Source organism: Rhinolophus sinicus, linkage group LG04, assembly GCF_036562045.2.
Source record: "Rhinolophus sinicus isolate RSC01 linkage group LG04, ASM3656204v1, whole genome shotgun sequence".
Lineage (NCBI taxonomy): Eukaryota > Metazoa > Chordata > Mammalia > Chiroptera > Rhinolophidae > Rhinolophus > Rhinolophus sinicus.
In genome coordinates, this window is record NC_133754.1 from 159,591,484 (window position 1) to 159,604,745 (window position 13,262).

A 13,262-nucleotide genomic window follows, 5' to 3' on the forward strand; every position below is an offset into this window, starting at 1 on the left:
GGCAGTTTTTCTTACAGCGTCTGAGAAGGACAGAGACAGCTGCCCTCTCCCCCCAATCTGCCTGCTCTGATTCTGTCCTAGGTCCCCGCATCTCAGCTAGGTCCAGGACGAGGTGGCTCCTGCTGCAGACCCTGATCAACAACCCCAGACTGGTCATGCTCAGAAAATCGAAATCAGGACATGGCTCCCAGGAGTTTATCCAGATTCCGCTGACGTGCCCGGAGAGCTGACACTGACCTCCCACACTGCTCCAAGTCCATCCCAGGACAACTTCCCCTAAGGAGGCTGAGGCTACCCAGCCATTGTCCCTGCAATGTCATGGGATGCACAGCCACCGTCCATGTAGATGGCGCACAGCACCAGCCACTCAGGGGACGGCACCTGGGCTGAACGATGACCTCTCGTATCTAATTCACTCCCTTGGTGAAGATCAAGAACTAAAGAGAATCTCTGTTGAACAAACTGCTGAATCATGATTTCTACTCTCCATGGTTAGGAGGCAGCCTTGGAAGGTTCCATGTTGAGAAGCACATAATTTGATCACAGGCAGAACGTTGTGTCCCTGAAGAAGGTGGTAAAATTTCTATAGCAGGAGAGTTTAACCACCTGATGCAATTTTTCTGTGGAAGAAAGTGCGGCCTTAATTCAACAGGGTCCTCATTGTTTCCTGCTTTCTAGGCCTCATGGTGATGGGAGAGGAGTCCATGATGGGAGAGGCGTCCAGTCTGGTAGGGCGACTGGGCACATGCTGAGCTCTCCCTGCCATGGCCACTGGGATGAGGGACGGATCGGAAATGACCTGGGCCTTGGTCACAGAGAAGATGTACCGATTCTCTCTAGCAAGGGGGGATCCCCCTGGGAAAACTGCCTGTCTGAGGAGGCAGAGACAGGGTGTGCAGGCTTTCCAGGTGGTGGACAAAAAGAGCAAAGTGATAGTGGCAGGACAGGTCCAGGCATGTTTGAGGAGGATGAGTCATCTGGTGTCTGCTATGCAGGGTGTTGGGGGCTGGTAGGCCACCCACGGAGGCCCAGATGCCAGGCTGGGGAGCCTGGACATTTCTCTTTGTGCAGAGGGCTCAGGACTTACCCGAATTCTTCACACCTGAGCATAAGGTCTCTGATGGCCGGGACCTGTACAAAGTCTGACCATTCAGTCACTCATGAAGCCTGTGAGTGCCAGGAGGACCCACCCGCAGCATGTGGGAAATCCCCGTCCACCTCCAGAGCCATTGGATCCCAGCAATGATTAGTGAGTACCTGCGTAAATCTAGTTATGTCACTAGGTGTGCTCGCCAGCCTGATTCCTTTTAACTTAATCTCCACAACTAGGCTTGTCATTCTGCTTTTAGAAACAGAAAACTGGGACTCAATGTTGGGAGCCCCACACCACTTCCTAGCTGTGTGACATTGGCCAAATTACTTGGCCTTTCTGTGCTTCCTTTTCCTTACATATAAAGAGGGGCAATACCTGCAACACCCCAAATGATTTTAAGGATAGAATAAGTTAACACATACAAACACGCCTAAGCTAGTGCCTGATAAATCCTAAACTCTCAATAAATATATTAGTTATTGTTATTTGTAATGTTCTACTTGGTGGTGACCTGATTAACACCTGACCTCCTCTCACTATGCTCAGCTCCATGAAGAAAGGAGCTGTCATGGTCTCCCCTGAGGAGAGTTTTCTTGCAAATTACTGCTGATTCTCCTCAGGACCTACACCCATAAGCCAGCCCTATTTGCTTCTAGACCTATTAGAAGATGGCCAAAGAAGTCACGTTGGCTAGCAAGGGAGAGTGGGGGGGGTGGGGTGTCTTTCTATGCCAAGTATACGGACTCTTATCCTGGCAAAGCACAACTCATCCATGATCCATCAGGTCCCAGCTGGGAGGAGTGGCCACGATGTCGCTGACAGGCTGGGGTCCTCTAGGAAATTTCTGTCATAAAAAGAATTGTATAAGGAAGTGCAGGGATGCTGGACATCTTGGTTCACAGGTAGCGTAAGTGTTTGTGGAAAGATGCCCAGCTGTAGTCTTAAAAGGTGCATCACATCTTTCCTCTGGATGTGAAACAAGCAGGAAAAGGAATTCAGAGGTCCTGGACAAGGATCCCAGAAGGATTCACATCTAGGTAAAGGGTGATCATGGGCCCCTACTGGGGGACTAAGGGTGGGAAATCCTGCCTGCCCTGAGTCCATTTACAAATTACCTTCCTCTGGCCTTGTCCCTTCCATATGCTTTTATGTTGAATCTCCTTCATTGTTTTCCTACTTAGTGCTGATAAAATTCCAGAGATTGAATCAGAAAACTACAAGTTCCTAATATTTGGCCAAAAGAAACTTCAACAAGAGAAGGAAAATATGTTCCCTCTTCCTTCAAGTCTGTAGAAAGGCAGCCGCTGTCCTATTTTTAAAGACAACCATATTTCAGTGGTGTTGCTAGGCCTGTGAAAGTACCTTCTAGCTCTAAATCCAGGAGTTCTGAGGGGCTAGCTCTGCTCCTTGCCCATTTCCCAGTAATGAAATGAACGTGTCCTCTGAGGAAGGGAGACTTGACAGGCTCCTTCATAGTCCAGGAGGAGGCTGGCCCTTCTCCCTTCCTTCTCCCATATACAATAAGCGATATCTTAGTTCAAGGAGGAGTGTGAGAGTCTGCATCTCATTTAAATTAGCATAGGAAGTGAAAGAACCAGACCTCAACTCTCAGGCTGTAAAAGAAAAGGATTTTAATATAATAATATTCAAATTTAGCATTTACTATTTTCAAAAGATAAATATTGCCCCCCTACCGCAATAAGTTGATAGACTTTGGGAAAGAGCAGTCAGGGAGATGGGACGGTGTCATCTCCTCTTCTGGCCTTCATGGAAACCCCAGGAAAAGGCTCACAATGTTCTTCCCCTCAGAGCAGGAGGAGCTGACCCAATGTACCCCGAGTGCCCCAGTTATGCCCCCACTGCTGAACAAGAGGTCGCTTTTGAGCTGGTCTTAGGAGTGTGAAAGCCCCCTAGTCTTAGGAGTGTGATCTGAGTTCTGTGTTGAGGGCCTGGTGGCTGGATAGAAGAGAGGGATTACCTTGGGGGGCCTCCCCCAGGGTCACCCTGCCCTCGCGCTGCACTCTGTGCTCCAGACAATGTGCTGAGTGCTCGGTCAGTCAACAGGACCCCATTTGTCCCTGCAATGTGAGTGATCATTTAGCATCACCCATTTCACAGAGGAGGAAACCGAGTCCCAGAAAGCTGGGCTGGGTTGTCCCAGCACAGGATTGATCTGGTGGAGCTGGGATCTGACTCCCCAATACCACACTTTGCCCAAAGCTTTACTGAGCCCTGAGGATTCAGCCATTGCCAGCCTGGACACTCCCTCCCCCCTAAGCTCGATGACGGCCAGTTCTTGGCCTCGAGTGTCCTGCTGGCTGACTAGGACTGGGGCTCCAGGTGGCAGGACAGGTTGTAGCTGCAAGACAGAGCAGCAACCTGTGAGCCCACCGGGAGTCACACTGCAGGTTTCCCACCCAGCGCCTGCCCAGCAGCTCAAGTCTGGGGACCTCAGGGGTAACCGTGCAGTAAGGCCTGGGGCTGATAAGGGAGCCATGGCCATACGCTCTCTGGAGCCAGCTACCAGGGAGAGTCTGCCCTCACCCAGCTCCTGCCCAGCCTTACCTCATTCTCTCTGAGCGGCTCCAGACCCTGGAACCAGGCCCCAGATTGCTCCTCAGGCTTGAAGTTGTAATCATTTACTGCTACCTGGAGCAGCAGGCTCTTTCTCATTACTTTGTATTGTGGAGCCAGAGGGCAGGACAGGCTGCAGATAGGCCCGGGAGGGGGATGCTGCAGAGCCTTGTGGGGAATGAGGAGTGAGGCCGGGGGCCAGTCCTCGGTCTTTGCACACATGCGAACCCTTCATCCCTCCAATTCCATCCAGCTCCTAACTGTTCTCAGATGGGGTGCAAGTAACCCTTTCTCCTGGAAGTTGTCCTTGTTGCCAGTCCCACCCACAACTTAATGGGTCTCCCACTTCTCTGTTATCAAAGTCTCCCAATAAATGTAAGATGGAGGGGAGGGAGCAAGGAGTGTCTTGCCCGGGGAAGTCTCTGATCTCCACTTCCCTCCCCTCCCCGGTAGTGAGTGTCACAGCTGGTCACCTTATTCCGTTGTGGAGCTTGATCTGATTCCCCTGGGACGCAAATAGCCATAGTTCACCAGAAAGAGCCCCAACCCCATAACTGGCCCCCATCTTTACCTCTTCTCATGTTGCACTACCACCAGGGCCCTTGAGGGGGCAGGGCACACACAGAAAACAGGACTAGTATGTAGGCCAGACTCCAGGCTCCGGAGTGGGGGAAACACGGGAACTGAGACTCAGGGACCGCTAGCCCCATCCTCTGTGACGACAGACAGGGAGACTGAGGCCCCAGCCACTTATGTGCTGCCTGACTTGGAGGAACCTGACACCCCTGCCCTCTGTGGGCACCGCCTGAGGAAGAGGTTGAGTCCAGCTGTGACAAAACCTCCTGCAGCTTTGCATTCAGGCAGCTCTGCCACTTCACCAGCCTGGGGAGCCAGCCCAGATGGGTGTCTTATGCGAAGCCTCCGTTCATTCATCCCTAAAATGGGTGCGACCCCGTAGGTCACAGGGGCTGCCGAGAGGCTCTCCTGAGAGGAGGTTGCCACTTGCTGAGAACTCAGGGCTCAGTATGGGGGGCTCTCCGCTACCAAGTCTCAGGACCCGGGTCCCCACTGTCCTGCCCCCAGGCTCACTCGCCTCCTCACAATCCCCCGTCACAGTGTCCAGCCTTACCAGGTCAGTGAAGAACGTGCCAAGGAAGAGGACGACACCCTGTGCCATCAGGCTGGGAGTGGTGATGAGGCCCTCTCAGGTGCCCGCCATACCCTCCCCTGAAAACTCACCCTCAGCCTTCCGGCCCAGCCCACCCCAGGGTTCCCATGTGGAGCAGCCTCCCCTCAATCCTCCCTCCCCTCACCCTCCTGAAACACCAGACTCCTTCTAATCACCTCTCAGGGCTGGCTTTTGGCAAATCACAGGTCCTGGGTCCCACCCCACCCCCAAATCTATCCTGCACCCAGCTCTCCAGGCCCTCTTCCTGCTCACTCCTAAGGGAGGGTACCAGCCGCTATGGCGACAGGAGGCAGGGCGGCAGGAGGAAGGCCCTTCCTCTCAGTTGGGAGGCCTCCAGCTGGGAGGGAGGAGCCCCTCTCCTCTGACCCTAGAGCCCCTCCCCCACAGGCACACTCACCTGATGCTACTGCTGCCTCTTCTGGGCAACCTAGGTTATTATCTCCAGGATGGCAAACTTGGAAGGCTGCACCTGCCAGGATCCAGGAAAGGTCATTGAGGCCAAACCCACTCACCCCGTTTGCCCCCCAAAACCTGTAACCTCAGACCCTGGACATAGACCCAAGTCAGTACCAATGCTACTCTGTCCTCCGGCGTGCTCTGATTCTAGAACAATCCCAGCTCGAACACAGCCCAGTTTGTGGCCTGGCCTCCCTGAGCCTGTTTTCTCATCTGGAAAGTGTGAGGAGAAGTCCACGTACTTCACAGGGTCTCCTGAGGACGTAATGTCATAGTTCTATCCTCACTGTTTTCCCCTCACACCTCCAGGCAGAATGGGGCATGAAGCTCCAGCACATTCCTCTCTTGGACTCCATCACCATTCTGTGAGGCCCGCACCACAGCACTGGCACCCTCCATTTTTTAGATGAGGAGCCAGAGGCCCAAATGGGCAGTGACTTTCTCAGAGGCCCACAGAGAAGAGGCTTCTCTCCGCTCCAGTCAGAGGCCATGTCCCAGCTGCCTTCACACTACCCCAGCCTCACAGGGTCCTGTGCTCTGGGCTCTCGATGTTTGTCCAGGCACCCAGCCAGGCGGAACAGTGGACAGAGAAGGATGGGGTATCTCAGGAGCCTGGTTGACCCCCACTGGGGTCTCTGCACCCCCGGCTGGGCCCAAGGCCATGCCAAAGGCTTCACCTCCCCAGGAAATCCCCCAGGACATTCCCCTGCACAGCAGTCTTTGTTTATCCCCTCAGGAAGGGGACTCTGGAGGTATCAACTCTGACAGGGTAAGGGGTGACCAGGGCATAGGCTGGTATTACTTCACTTCCTCATTTACATGACACTTCTGACTTCCATTCAGGAAGGATCCACTAAGAATCCATCAGTTCCGCAGACTTATAAACCATCTAGGGCATATGTCATTGCCAGTTAGACACCCAGGTGAAAACCCTGTGATTGATTAGCAGTGACTGCTATAGGGGCAGAGGGGGAAGTCACAGGATGCACACATATCTGTCCCTGGCTCAGCCATTCAGACCCAAGGGTAGGCAGCCCATTGGTTCACCTGGCCCAAGGGATTGCAGGCAGGTGTCCCTCCCCTTGGGGGATGTAGTGAAGACAGGAGGAGCAGCAGGGGCCTGGCTTCCTGAGAACAGTCCCCTGCTAAGGGCAATCTAAGTTGAATGAAACTTAGTAAGGCATTATCTATCTACCCTTCAGGAAACACCTCCAACAGGTGCTCTGAACTATACTTGACAGCAACTAATATACAAGACGCTCAGAGAGAGGAGAGGTGACGGGGTGAGGAAGGTGAGGTGGGAGCCAGGCTGAGAGGATGGGGCACTTGTTGCAGGTAGTGGACCGGAAGTATGGGCCGAGTTGGGATGTGTGCAGATGGAAGGATCCCAGCAGAGGAGCGGGATGAGGAAGGGCAGGACAGGGCATGTGCAGGGAGAGTGAGGAGTTTGCTGAAGCAGGGAGACTCCAGGTGGGAAGCAGAGGTGGGGCCTCTGGTCATCCAGGGGTGCGGTAGGGGCTGCCCGGTTGGTGAGGGCCCTCTGAGCAGGAGAGCGGGTGGGTCAGAGCTGTATTTAGGAGGGTTGTGTGGCAGTGGTGGGTCGGATGAATGGAACTCAGAGTCATATAAATTAGCCTTTTTATTATAACTCCATTTAAGCCTTGAGACCTGAATTCTGAGCTCTTCTAAACTAAGAAAGAAGTGGTCTCTTTTAGAGATATTTTTCACTTCTTACTTACAGTCAAGCGCTATTCCACTACTTCCCAGCAGAGGTTGGTTTTAACCACGTAAAGAAGCTAGGATGGATTTTCTTGATCATAATTAATGGCTCAGAGCTAAACCTTTCTCCCACTAGTTTTCAGCACATTTAGTGTGCTTCTCTGGACCCTCCTGACAGTCCGGAGATATCCCCTGTGCAGAGGAGAAACTGACCTGGAAGGCAGGGGTTGACTAATGAGAGTTTCACAACTCCACGTGGGCGGCGCTCCCACGGCTAAGGGGAACCCTCCCTCGGTGGAAAGGAAGTGAGGGCGGGGCCAGTGGGGCTCCTGCCTCTCCACGTTGCCTTGGAGACGAAGTTGTCCTGTTGCAGTTGAGACAGAACAGGTCCTGGCTGAATTGAGTTGTGCTTTCTGCAGACTGAGGTGAGGCCAAGCCCGTGGGCTCGTGGCTTCCTTCCACTCGGCGTGGCTCAGAGGCGATGTCCAGGGTCTGCCCCTGCTCCTTAGTGGGCTGGGGGTGGGGCATGAGAGGAGCCTGCTGGGTCTTCTCAGCAGGCAGCAGGCGGTAATTAGAGTGGCTACAGTCAGGTTGCTCCTTCCCTCCACTTCCCCCTCCCTGGGTCCATTCAGGGGTAGGATGGGGTGAGGACCCAGGAACCGTGTTCAGTACCAGGTTTGGGGTTCAAGGCCGGTCTGAAATCCCAGTTGGCACCTTGGGCGCTCTGACTTTTCCCAGAAGAGCTTGGGGGAATGAAGCACAAAACAATAGTCATTTATTATTCTTTGCTTCAGAGTCCCTCTTGGATTTGCGTCCTGAACAACTGGGACGGCCAGACTTCTCCACGAGTTCAGTTCTTGTCTGAGGTTTGTTTCCTTTTGGCTTCTTCGCCCCTACCTTGTTTTTATTTAAAATAAAAACCCTGAGGCTGGAGAGGGGCTAGAGGCTTTCTCCCAGAGCAGAGGGGCCGTGGCTCCAGTGGGTCCCACCACTGCCAGGCTGCCTGCAGGACTTGCTCTTGGGAGGGGTCGGAGGAGTTGATCTCTCAACCTCCAGGTCTTAATATCAAACCCCAGACATGATTTCTGGACAGCTGCTTCCCCGCAGGGGTGTCCAGCCAGCGGCCAAGATGTCCTCAGTGGGGAAGGTGACCAAGGTTCGCAGTGGCAAAGTCTACCAGCAGATCTTTGAGGCTGAGGTAGGCCTATACTTCTGTTCCCCATTTCCTGCTCCCCAAACTTTCCTCTGCTCCCCAAACTTTGCTCCTCCCCAAAATTCCCTCCCTCTGAAGGTTTCCTTGCCTGGGAATCAAATGAAATAAGGGCTTTGAAAATTGCTTTGATTTTTAAAATAATTGTTCTTAGTTCTTGAAAGGTAGGAATATAAAATTAGAATGTCTATTCTTGAAAATTAGAACATGTTAATTAAAGGTTTTAGTTAAATTTAAATTACTCAGAAATAGCCTGAATTACCCATGGGGTGCCCTGGGCCTTCTTCCTTTGCATACAAGCATTTCTAGTTTTTCTGTTTAAAAATTGGGTTTGATTCTACACTAGTGTTTTGAAACCTGCTTTTTCCCTGTTAACAGTATCTCCCCACCTTTTCCACGTCAGTGGGCATTCCATTGCTTCTTGACGTTTACTGGCTGCCTGCTTGTTGCTCTAGGACTTGCCATAATGTACACCTTCTTGACAACCACATAGGCTGTTGGATTGCCTTGCCAGCTATAAGAAAAACTGCACAGACAATACGAGATCTTAAATACACAGACTTAACCCCTTCCTTTGAAATTTCATACTGATTATTTAAAAGGGATTTGCATTCCTACCTTTGAGCCCTAAATAATGCTCTCTGTAGAGGGCTTGGAAATTACAAAAGGTAACGACACCAAGGAAACAAATTCCTCACAGGATCCCGCTCCCCGGACACAACACACCATTCTCAACGTTTCACATATTTTCTCCTGGTCGTTTTTCTAAGCATTTAACATTTTGAGATCATTCTGTATCGTTTTGGCTATACTTTTTAATTTATGTTTTAGTTGATATGTTTTGTGGTGTATCATATCATAAGCATTGCCCCATGTCATAAACAAAATCCTCTCTAAGTCTTATTTTTAATAAATGCCTAGCATTCCATTGAAGGCACACACCGCGTTTACTCACTGAATCCCATGTTAGTGGACAGTTCCATTTTCCCAATTACTTGTGGTTATAAAAATGCTGGGATGAGCGTCTTGGTCCTCATTAAAATTTCTGAAGAGATGCCTTCCTGAAAGTGGCTGGATGCCTGTTATGGGGAGTGGAGAACCCTCCTGTGTTATGGGGCGTGGAGAACCCTCCTCTGCCTGGGGTTGAAAGCTTCTCTGCAAAGTCCCATCCTGCTGGCAGGTTCCCACTTACCCTCCTACAACTGCACAGTCAGCCTGAGGGTGCTGGGGAGTGTGCACTCTGAGCCCCGCAACCCAGATCTTCCGTGGATTCAGGTGCAGCTGGTCCACTCCTTGGTGGCCTCCAGGAAGCCCGCCGCAGAGCGTTCCATGACCCTGAAGAATGGCAGCAAGCCCTTGATGAAGAAAGTGGATATTCCTGAGGGGGAGATGATGACTTCTCGGCAGCGGAAGTGGGTGCACAGCCTACCCAATGACTGGAGCACGGAAAACCCTGTTCTCTACAGGTCGGTCCTGCCCTCCAGGCGCGCGCGTGCGCACACACACTCACCGGGGGTGCATCAAAATCTTCAAAAACTCAAAAAGAGTTCACATGAAATGAGTGCCAGATAGGAAGCAAGTCCCTGAAAGGGAGGTAGTAACACCTACTTTGCATGATTGTTTACTTCTCCTCCCCTTCCTCCCCTTACCCTCTCAGTAATTATTGTTTGAGTGCCTAGGTCCAGGCGCTAGGTATGGGAATTCCACCTGCCTCTACAGTAAATAAACAAGCTGGTCCCCCCAAGAGTGGGAAGGCTCTGATGGATGGGGTGGTGGGACAGGAGTCAGGAAAGCTCTCTAAGGAGGGGCCTCAGCTGAAACCAGATGGTGAGGGAGGGGAAGTGGGCGAGGTTCTGAGATAGGATGGGTTTGGTTCCCTCCAGAGGCTGAAGAAGTCAGTGGGCCTGGGGAGAGGGGCCGGAGATGAGCCTTGTAGGCCGTAGTCAGTGTTTTGGACATTACTAAAATGATCAGCTGATTTGCATTTTCAAGGCCTTTAAGGTGCTGTGTGCAGAATTTGGGGAGTTGCAAGAGAAGGCAGGAAGGAGGCCACAGCAATCCATGGACGCTTGATGGGACGGTGAGAGGGAGAGTAGGGCACTTCCAGTATATTTTGGAAGCAGAACCCATGGAACAGGTGATGGATCAGATGGGAGGAGAGATGTCCTAAGAGTTTCAGGTCTCTGGCCTGAGCGATTAGACAGCAGGAGTGCCATTTCCTGAGATGGGAGCAGATGGAGTGGAAGCAGGGAGATCAGGTTCTTGAGCATACCATTTCCTCTCTCTGAGCTCAGACTCCTCAAGTAGGGAAAAAGGAAAGGGAAGAAAAGCAGGGGTTACATCTTGCTCGCCGGGTGCTTGGGAGAATGTAGCAGAAGCTGGGCTTCCCTCCCGCTCATGAAGATCTGTGCAAGCCATAAACCCTCGCGGGTCTGGGACTCTGGGACAGGAAGTCCGTCAGTGCTCCTCTACCTGCCTTTGTTTTCCCTTTCAGCCCCTTTGGAGCAGGGGTTGACCCAATGCTGGGTGAAGGTCTCCTCCCTGACCTGACCTTTGACTTTTCCCAGAGAAAACTCCCCTGAGGCTTCTGACCCTCAGCACCTTTAACTACCTACAGAAGGGCAAACCAACTGGCTATGCAAGCCCAGACTGGAGGTCAGCGTTCTTCAGGCCATGTCTCTGATGCAGGGATCCAGAGGCATAGACACTGGGGCTGGTCCATGGTCCCCCGCCTCCCAGGAGGTTGGTCTCGCAGCCTGGCTGTGACTCTGGCTTCCACAAGGGTCCCAGCCCCGTTGCAGCTGACCTGTTCTCATCCAGGACCAGGGTCTACCAATATCTCCCTGTGCCTCCCGAGGGTCCCCCTTCCCCGAGGGTTTATCCTGGGACCACCCATCATCTTGATAACTGGATACAGAGTCAGGCAGGAGCTCTTGGCACCCCCAGAACAGCATTTTTGGAAAGGCACTTCTCATGAAGGGCTCTGGCATGTGCTGTGCTGGTTTCCTATGACAGACAGAGAAGGCCAGCTCTGCCACAGATGCAGATCCAGAGCACAGCTTCCTATGGCCCATGGCAGGAACAGAGACGTGTTGTAACCTGTCAGGCCCTGCCACCCTCAAAACGACTGGGGTCACTAACTCAGCATCAGCATCTCTCTGGAGTGCCTTGTTCCCCAGCCAAAGCCAGTCAACTTGCACGTTCATTCATGCAGGGTGGGGCCTCAGGGTAGGTGGAAGAGGAGCCCAGGGGAGGGATAGATGACCACCAGTGTAAACCAAGCCCCCAAAGCCCCTGGGCAAGCGGCCAAGAAGCTGGAGCCATCAGCAGCTGCCATGGGCAGGGCGTCTAGACTCCCATGGAACTGCCTCAATCCAGAGGCATTTGGTTCACAAGACTGAACGATCCACTTGTGAAGGATCAGCTCAGGCCCTGCAGTCTTCCTCACGGGTCGGTCTGGAGTGAGGAGTACAGAGGAAAATGTCCACTAAGTGCTACACACACGGGGCCCCAAGGAATGGCAGGCATCCCTGAGAACTGCTGCATTGCTGCGGTGCTTGCCCTGTGGACAGTGCCTTCAGGGATTTTTATTCCACATCTAAGGTCGTGCTCACCCACCTTGGTCCTCCCTGCTGAGATAGTTTGTCCTGGGATCCCAACTCTCTCCTCCTACACCCAAACCCCATGCACCGTGGACCTGGGTGTCACATGTGTTGGTCTGGGAGTCTCACTTCTGCTTCGTACAGTGACTTCTCTGAGCCCCTTCCCCCATCCTGGACAATGGGGTTACCCCAGCTGCCTCATAGGATTAGCTGCTCGAAGGGCACATGAGCATGCTGAATGCTTAGCACTGGTCTGGCTTTCCCAGGCTGGGCGCGCCCCTCTGGTCTTCCGTTTTCACCACCCAAACTTGGTTTGCAAGCTCCCTGAGGGCAGGACCCAACCTCTCGTCTAGGATCCCTGGCGTCTGCTCAGGCAGTGTTTGTAGGGAGACTGGCACACCCTTGGGCACTCTGGAATCAGTGCACCCAGGCTATTGGCAATGCCCATATTCCCTCTAAAGACTCCTCCAGGTGCCAGAGCTTTCCTGGGTGTGAGGGGGCTGGGGTTTATTGTTCTCCTTTGCTTCTGCCTCAGGGAAATGGAAACAACTAAGAAGGAAAAAGCTCAAGAGAGTGAAAGCACCATCGCTGCCCGAGAAGTACGGGGCCTCATGGACACCATCAGTGAGTGAGCCTCCTGTCAGCCGTAGGGCAGGCCTGGCCTGGGCCTGGGAGAGACCCCATGGAGACCTCCTAGGAGCTCTCCCGGAGAGGTGCCTGAAGCTCCCACTGTGTTCCTCGCTCAGCCCTCTCCCAGTGCAGGGAGCTAGGGGAGCAGGAAGGGCTGCCTGCACTGTCTGTATTTACTGATACAAGCCAGTTGGTAGAGGACGTTGCTCACTTTATTGCAATTTCACAAGAGGATTTCTCAGTCTACATTTGCTTCCTTTGTACCACATTGTCTTAGTTTGACTTTATCCCAATATGGAGGCTCTTTTTCCTCATGACTGAAAAGGTAATACATGCTCACTATAGATTAACAAAGGAAGGAGATAAGCAGAAGGTAAAAACTCCCCCTCCTCAATAGCACCTCTTCTCCTAAGGGTGCCCACCCCCCATGAAACCACATGGTGTGGAGCTTCCCACATAGGTCAGGGGATAGCAGAGCAGAGCGAGATCGCAGACCCTGAAGCAGAGGGCCCACGTCCAAACCCCTTCTCAGCCATGGACTGCGTCTGTTCTTTAACCTCCGTGCCTAAGTGTACTTACTTGTAAGATGGGGCCGATAACTAATTGAGTTAGAACAATCCTTGGTACATACTAAGTGCTACATAAGTGTTGCTTATTCTTATTTGTGTATATATTTCCTTCTCTAAAACTTTTTTTAAAAACATAAATGATCCCATTCTGTACATAGCGTTTTGGAATGTTTTGCTAGCATTCAATTGTGTATGTGAGACTTCATCCTCTATAGCATTT

The 13,262-nt window shown here is 52.3% G+C and overlaps 2 protein-coding genes across 3 annotated transcripts in view; both read left to right on the plus strand.

The window, feature by feature from the left end:
* Positions 1-1,585, plus strand: part of LOC109446085 (stimulated by retinoic acid gene 6 protein-like) — a 46,241-nt gene extending 44,656 nt beyond the window's left edge. For both annotated transcript variants that reach the window (XM_074330743.1, XM_019729171.2), the window contains exon 18: positions 82-1,585. In XM_074330743.1, coding sequence (XP_074186844.1) covers positions 82-230 — 149 coding nt within the window. In that variant the 3' untranslated portion in view covers positions 231-1,585. The remainder of the gene's footprint in view (positions 1-81) is intronic.
* Positions 1,586-7,436: 5,851 nt separating this feature from the next.
* Positions 7,437-13,262, plus strand: part of CCDC180 (coiled-coil domain containing 180) — a 50,887-nt gene continuing 45,061 nt past the window's right edge. Inside the window, 5 exon segments of the mRNA XM_074330745.1 lie at positions 7,437-7,456; positions 7,826-7,897; positions 8,125-8,229; positions 9,517-9,707; positions 12,379-12,467. Coding sequence (XP_074186846.1) covers positions 8,161-8,229; positions 9,517-9,707; positions 12,379-12,467 — 349 coding nt within the window. The 5' untranslated portion in view covers positions 7,437-7,456; positions 7,826-7,897; positions 8,125-8,160.